The 8070-nt window shown below is 36.1% G+C and overlaps 1 protein-coding gene across 1 annotated transcript; it reads right to left on the minus strand.

Moving 5' to 3' along the window:
• Positions 1-1246: 1246 nt before the first annotated feature.
• Positions 1247-7641, minus strand: LOC127868024 (ovochymase-1-like). Its single transcript, XM_052409580.1, has 9 exons — positions 7482-7641; positions 7165-7262; positions 6604-6698; positions 5890-6075; positions 4724-4818; positions 4203-4256; positions 3611-3699; positions 3216-3276; positions 1247-1472 (listed from the first exon to the last, which is right to left on the minus strand). The coding sequence occupies exons 1-9, from the start codon at positions 7576-7578 to the stop codon at positions 1348-1350; spliced, it is 900 nt and encodes a 299-aa protein (XP_052265540.1). The 5' UTR covers positions 7579-7641; the 3' UTR covers positions 1247-1347.
• Between the last annotated feature and the right edge of the window lie 429 nt (positions 7642-8070).

The following is an 8070-nucleotide window of genomic DNA, read 5'->3' on the forward strand; positions in this document are numbered from 1 at the left end:
AACAGTTTTGACTGTTCACCGCGCATCCATGAAATTAGTGTATATTATTGACTGGTTTACATGGGTGTGTTATCAAAACGACTGTTGCTGGTAGATAATAGCAAGTTATCGAAACAACTGATGGGAAGTTATGAAAACGACGAAGTTACACTGGTTAATAGTTATAAGTTATCGGACCTACTACCAGTAATAACGGTAAGTAACAATGGTTAAAAATGGCACGTTAAACATATTACTACTTGCCTGATATCGAAACGAATAAGTGTACTGGTTAATTATGACGTATTATCTCATTTAAACGATTAATAAACACTTGTAAATCAGGGAAAGTTATCGAAACGACTAATAAACACTTGTAAATAATGCAAAGTTATCGAAACGACTAATAAACACTTGTAAATGATGGAAAGTTATCGAAACGACTTATAAACACTTGTAAATGGTGGAAAGTTATCGAAACGACTTATAAACACTTGTAAATAATGGAAAGTTATCGCAACGACTAATTAATACTGGTCCTGGTCAATAATTAAAAGTTACCGGTAAGAACACATGGATAGCAATGAAAACTGATCAGGATGACTATTTGTCTATATTTGCGATCTGTTCTAGAAATAGCTAATACCAATGTTTTGGTATTGTAAATGATCAAATGACTGACGGTTTGTTGCTTTACTTAAACTATTAATACACCAAATACGTGTCCCCGTTAAAGGGACGATCTTAGTGCATTATCATTCAGATATTTTTTTAAATATCTTCTTTACAACAAGGACCGCATTTTCAACTTCCTCGACTTTCACAGACGTTACCTGTTTTCCCTATCTGTATAAACATAAGGTTAAAAGACCAACATTTACTCAAGTGTTTATTATAGTGGAAGATTTTGGCACTTTTAAAGCATATTTAAAAAAAATAAGCACTGAGAAAATAACATATCTAATAGTTGCTTTGATAGGCTCTTGTTAACGGGCAAACAGAAATGCTCAGTGAATCACGTTCACTAGATTATTAGTACAGTTTTTATATACAAAAATCGCTTTTGTAACACCAAATTTTTACGAAAGATACTTTTCACATCTGAAAAACGGAGTTCATACTTTGAATGTGTGAAAATTACAAATATCAACGTGTTAACAAATCGCAATCTTATATTTACGAAATCCGTAAACAATGATCGCAATTTTTTATATTCGAACCATGACAAACAGAACAAAACACACACACACGAATACACAAAATAACAAAAAGTGCATTATTTTATCTTAAAAATGTAAGACAAACACAATATTCATCAAAGTTGTGTTGGAAAATATTACTTGTGAACAACTATTATCATGTTGTTGTTCAATACTGGTAGGTGTACCCGGCCGCAGCCATGGTCGATTGTATCCAGTTTCTGTACACAAGGATGTCCTCGAAGAGACCCGGCTCATCGGCGGTCTTGCAGTCGCCCCCTGAGGATGCAACACCTACAAAGGAGAAACGTGTCCATCTGTGTGTGTTTTCAAACGTTTATCAGGTCCCCCGCGCCTGAGGTTACATTATGTAAGGACTCGTAGGGAATCCCAGCACTCCTACATTATTAACTATTTGACTCACGAAATTTGTGAGGACTTTTAAATCATTTATTATTGCTGCAGTTTTTTAAATGAAAATTATTTTGCTGTATTTTTGGTGTGGTTTTGAAGCAGGAGAGGGTGACCGGATACTCCGGAGGAAACCCCCACGTCCGGTATGTTGAACACCAACCACATTAACATGCTTCCGGAATCGGGTATTAAACCGTGTCGCTCCGGCGAGAAGCGCGTGTACCGCGTGTCCCCGTCTGTGCTTACCGGACAGCACACAGACACTCTGATTAAAATTAATTTCTTAGTAACGATACACGTTTCGGTAACAGCCTTTCAAACGTCACCTTCCAGCGACCTTTCATCGACCAATCACCGATTAAATCATTTTGTTGTAGTGGTAAGTAATAAGTGTATATAAATGCGACATTCGTTCGCTATTTATGGAATTACGTTGTTTATTCAAAGGACCATATTCAGATCTTCCTGTTGAAGGATGTTTGCACCTTAGTGATAAGTTGAAAATAGGTCGACCTGTCCTGGTTTGATTTTATGAAACTTGAACGTTTAACGCTGAGTCAAGTAAATAAAACTATATTAGCTTACACAGATTTGTTGAATTATTTTTTATTCAAATATTAAATAAAAAACTATTTTAATAATAAGACTTTCTTGAATAATCATCCAAAAGCAATGTGTTGTATTGGGGATGATTTTTTAGTTGAAACGGTGTTAACTCCGTCAACGTTGAGTGTTTTGAAACCAAAAATAAAACTGAAATTGTTATATTTATTATCTTACTTATGTGTTCAATTCAATTTATGAATAGTTTCACCTTTCGTTAATTACATTGTACCACCTCGAGATCACAATTCACGGTAATAACAGTCGACAAAGGGCCAAAATCCGTCAACCGCTAGTGGTTTGTAACACTATTCGAAGTTCACCTTTATTTTATGTTTTTGCACAAGTGTTACACAAAGTATAGACGTAAATAAGCCAACTGGTCTAGTTTTTCTTAAGTTATCATACGGAAGTTATGAAATTAACAGACCAACTGACCGGTTTTAGGTCGCCTCGGCGTAGTGGATACGATGTGCGCCCATCGATCGGGAGGTTACGGGTTCGAACCCAATTGTGGTTGCATTCTTTAGATATCCCCCTAATAGACACCAAGTACTGGTTCTAGTCCCAGGAAACGGACTCGAGAGCTTTTCAAAAAAGTCTCAGGCTTTCTATGCAATCGAGCTAAAATAAATAGGTTTAAACTAAACCTACTGACCGGTAATAAGATACAACTGCTTGAACCGGAGAATAAAATTGGCCGTGCTCTGTGAAAAGAGGTTTAATGCATATACGTAAATAAACTTTACGCCTAAACTCGATTTTGCTAAGAAGAGACTTTCTTAAAACGAAAAATATCCTAAAAGCGGAAAGTGTCGCCCCTGATTAGCCTGTGCTGACTGCACAGGCTAATTTGGGACGACACTTTACGCACATTTATTTAACCTCCTGTTTACAGAGCACGGCCCAAATATAAAAAGTTTGTCCTATTACAAGATAAACGTCATTCATGGGGATGTGGGTTGAAGTCAAGCAAAGTTAATTAAACAGATTTGATAGTTTTGAAGGAATTTCAAATACCTTGAATGTACCATACGCTGTTGCTTTTGTCCTGGCATACAAGAGGGCTTCCGATGTCACCCTAAACATGAAAAAGATTGATTAAGACATCAAAATAAACATGTCGAAGTTTTAAAAGTACTTTCGTCCGATTAGACACTTTATTTTTCAATGCATGTACAAGAAAAGTAAAGAAGTTATGGCAACTCACAACCAAAAACACGGTTTCCTCCCATAGACATCTAGCAAAAAGAGCTGAGAATTACTGCGAGTTTGCATTTTAAAACGTTGAATTATATTTCTCAGAGAGTGACATTGCGATCATCGTTAGTTTCATTGGTGTTAATAGTCAAAGTAAGTCTTGTGTACAAATCTGTTATAAAGATTCGAGTCTCTACAGAAGAGCGTCTCCTCACCGTGCAAAAATCCTTGTGGCCCGCCTCATAGCCCGCACATATTTCCGTTTCCGGTAGAACGTCAGTCCAGTGTTTCATGCACACGGAGTCTTGCATGCAAGCAAAACTACCCTTCATTAGCATTCGCAATAACGAACAGCATAAAGATTATTAAATTCGGATGGTTATGTCATCATCGTCATCGATATCAGCATCGATATTGGCATCGTCATCGTCATCGTCATCATCATCATCATCATCATCATCGTCATCATCATCATCATCATCATCATCATCATCATCATCATCATCATCATCATCATCATCATCATCATCATCATCACCACCACCACCATCACCATCATAATCATCATCATCATCATCATCATCATCACCAGCATCATCATCATCATCACCGTCATCATCGTAACCACCAGCACCAGCGCAAACAATCGCCTGTGTCAACAAATACATAATAGAAACAACAACAATTCACTGACAACAACAACAACACTGAAGATTAATGCCTCTACGTTATTGGTTTTGTTCAGTTCATCGAACACTTGGCCGAACCAATACTGAAAAAGCTCAACAACTTCGATCCGCCGTATACCTTGCAATATTGGTAGATCCACCTGCTGCAGACGACCGGCGTTCCCACTTCCGGCTGAAACATACAGGCATACTACTGCTTACGGACTTTCACTTTTAAGACGGAAGTACAAGTGTTAATGAGATTCTTGTATATTTAATGTGAATACATACCTTAATGCGGTTGTGAAATAAATAGTATCTTTAAATATATGTAAACGCAACATTTCCTGTCCCGACTTATATATGAATGTGCGTTTCTACAATCCAATATTGTAACTATTACCATCTGTACATGTTCGCTGTATAATTGACCTCAAGACCTCTTCATTTATTATTTCCTTTTCTTACCGTTGGTATAAAGTCCTACCAAAATATTGTCTACCTCTACTGAATAACACACATGATATTATTATTCGAGTGGAAATAATTGTTTCCTCGCCGCTCAGAAATCCTTTCCGCCATTATCATTAACGATTTGTAGTTGACCACTTCGAGTAGTTTTGAATAGTGTAGTTGACCTTAAAACACATTCAAACTTACACTGGTCGTCCCATCCGGCCAAGTAGCAGACGTCCCCCGTAGCGTACCTGTGTGTTGCGTCAGGAAGACAGACGGGCCGCGTAGCGTTACTAAAACTAAGCGAGGGAGGTCTCCTTTTATTTACCACCGACAATTTAATTTCTGGGAAAATGGCATATGTGAACACATATTGATTCAAGAGCTTGCAATTAATTTAAGGACGAACATTATTTAAAGGGCAGAAACCACATTTTGGTTAAATGACGGTTTTCAAAAAAAGGTAATATTTAAAAAAAGACGGCATGCATTATGTTTAGACAAGCAAAGTGTGACTCCTGTTTCAGAAAAATGTTAAAAATATTGTGTTATTAAATTAAATGTATACTGGTCATGCGATATCGCTAAACTACTAAAGCGTTTTAACGCCTTTTCTCGATAAGTTTGAAAACACCCATACAAGTAACATATCGTTTATAATTTATGTTTTATAATTCTTAAGTATCTGAAAACCAGCGCGGCGCAGTGTTAGCGCATAAACTATAACTAAAACAGGACGTGGGTTCGAAAGCCAGGAACGGCAATATTTTGTATTTACTTTTTCACTTTCTTTTGTAATAGGTAAATACTATTTTACACAGTAGAGATTTGTTAGTAAACATATTTAATGGCCTTTTTGAAAATATAAAATTCTGTGAACATGTCAATTAAAGAATAGCGCGACAAGTGAATGGATGTAAATAGAACCCTCCTGGGCTTATGCACATGGATTATAGTGTTCATATACAAAAGGGACATAACTTACTATAATGTACATGACCGAAATAAATCAATTCAAATATTTAATATATGAATTATTTTCTCTTTAATCTATTTTACTATAATATCATAGAACACATGTATCTGCTATTGTTTGGCAATGCTGGGAAACGGGACGATGCACACCTTTAAACCGTAAAGCTCGAAAGCGGCACTACACAGTTGTTCATATATCATAACATAGACGTAGATAACTGTTACCTATGTCTTTGATCGTAACAAGCGCATATATAAAGAACTCGATACGAATTATATCGAACCTTTCAAATTAAGTTATTTTGGCAAGTTTGTAATAACGACGTTTCGCAATAACGTTTACTTGTAGGTACATCAGTCAATGGTCTGTACACAGGTGGTCAATCTAGCACTACCTGATTTCCTCAGTGGTTACTATTAACGCCAGGTCATTCAGAAGGTTGGTGTCATTGTATTGTGGGTGAATGATCACGTGATCGATATGGTAGAGCTGTACACCCCTATTGTTTGCGTGGACTGAATTGTCGTAAGAGCTGTCGTACAGTTTCCAGTCTCTGAAGTCCTTTACTGGTCCACTTGTACTGGAATTGTTTCGTATTAAAGGGCATTGCATACTTTTAGTATATACAATGTAATTTTTTAACATATAACTCGTTCGTTAAGATACTTATAAAAGCAACGTGATCGAATGGTACTTTTTAAATTGCTGCCAGACCCATTATGATGTAATAAAATAGGATGTTTGTTGGCCTTCTACAGATAACACGTGAAGATGTTTAACATTTATCAGGCTGTAATAACGTGTTACTGCTTTTAAGTAGATGACTAGCAATCTATGTCGAACTGCTTACGAATTAACAGTATGAACGTAAGAATAAATTTATATATTAACAACTTTAAAATGACACAAAAAGAAAACAAATAATATTAATGAAAATCAATGTGAAAAAATCATCAGAACAACCAGTGAACACACTAGTGGTCTAATTTAGTTCTTTTAAAAACGAAAATACTGTAAAAAGGTGAGTGTAAAATGATAATACAATGACGAGAGTTTACTAATTTGTATATAATTAATACATATTTTATGTAGGCATATACAAACTTACGTCTGAAGCACTTGTGCTGACGTCAACAGAACACTTGGGTGTATGACGGCAGCAGAACCAACGTTACTTCCGTCAACTCCACTTTGTATGTAAATCTTTAAAAGCCAACATTATACACTTTAAATGAATACAAACTTCAATTAAAAGGGGAAATTAATGAAAACGATAAAAACAATAGCATATGTTCTAATTGGATTGTTGCTGATAACATTTGTTTTGAGCAAGACAAATGCAGACAGAAATGACAGAAGTGACGTTATTATTTAAACTTTATACCGATATATAACACATTGGCAAGATATACATAGGACGTTAACAATATAAATACATTTAAATTTGTACATTGAAAATAATTGCTTATTTTTTAGTTTTACTATTACAGTAAGAAAACATGTTTTTCTTCCATTCAATCTTTTTAATGCATGCCACTTTCGAGTTTTGCTGTTTCACATTCGGTAATGTCTACTTTTAAACTTATTTCAAAGTAAGTTTAGAAAAACCGTCGTTTGATTATGTAAATAGATGTGCCCTAACGCAAGATTAAATGTTGCTTCCTCTAACCATCCATGGCCAGGCATTGTTCATAGCGACATGACCGCCTACGATCCGCTTGTGGCCCGATGACGTAACTGGGACGCCACATGGAACGCCGGGCGTTACTGTAAACGATATTTGTATACAGATATACTTCCAATAATACTCGTACATATGATGAAATTAAACAATTGATCAGTTTTGTTCCTTTCGATTGGTTAACGGCATGCTTTATAAAATGTTTTAAAACGGAATGATTGTCAAGCGTTTAAGCTGTTTATATTGATTTGACTAAATATGCAAGGACCTCCAACAATCCGTATTCTTATTCGATCAAGACTTACCACCAAGACATCCTGCTGACAACAGCACACACAAAGAGAGAGCCACATATAACACCATCTTACAATAATATAAGAAAAATATTGATGTACTAGACATACAGATATACGTCTCAAGACTTCTCTACTGATAACGGAAATCATACATTGTTGATCGTGAGGTCAAAACATCGCTAGATAAAAGCGAAGAATAGTTATCTTCAAATGCTGTGGAATCATTTATGATTCGCCAACGCCATCAGCGACTCGGTGCAACACGAAGACTAGACTATGAGCTTTTCATCATAAAACATCTTTTTATTATTACACATATTTACGTCCTTGTTGCAAGCTGAAGAGGTGAGGGGGGGGGGGGGATACATGTTTTGCACACATCTCATGTTTATACTTGCCAATTGCCATATTTCTTTAATAAACGTGCACATGTTTCTGCTTCAAGTAATTAACCGGAATATCAGTGTTTCGACTTGCTTTTGGTCATTTCTGCATATGCTCCTCTAGTTGAGCTTTCGTCTGAGAGGTCATTTGTCCTCTGACTTTTGAATTTTGTTTGGCAGTCACATTAGAGCCTGCACGTTATACTTAAACACCA

Source organism: Dreissena polymorpha, chromosome 2, assembly GCF_020536995.1.
Source record: "Dreissena polymorpha isolate Duluth1 chromosome 2, UMN_Dpol_1.0, whole genome shotgun sequence".
In the NCBI taxonomy this organism is placed as follows: Eukaryota; Metazoa; Mollusca; class Bivalvia; order Myida; family Dreissenidae; genus Dreissena; species Dreissena polymorpha.

Excerpts from the sequence above, each read along its gene's own strand:
- LOC127868024 (XM_052409580.1), bottom strand. The coding sequence starts at position 7,578 with ATGTCTAGTACATCAATATTTTTCTTATATTATTGTAAGATGGTGTTA. Across the intron at positions 6,076-6,603 it reads TCAGCACAAGTGCTTCAGAC|TACAAGTGGACCAGTAAAGG; the intron begins GTAAGTTTGTAT and ends AAACAATTCCAG. Across the intron at positions 3,277-3,610 it reads GCCACAAGGATTTTTGCACG|GGTGACATCGGAAGCCCTCT; the intron begins GTGAGGAGACGC and ends TTTCATGTTTAG.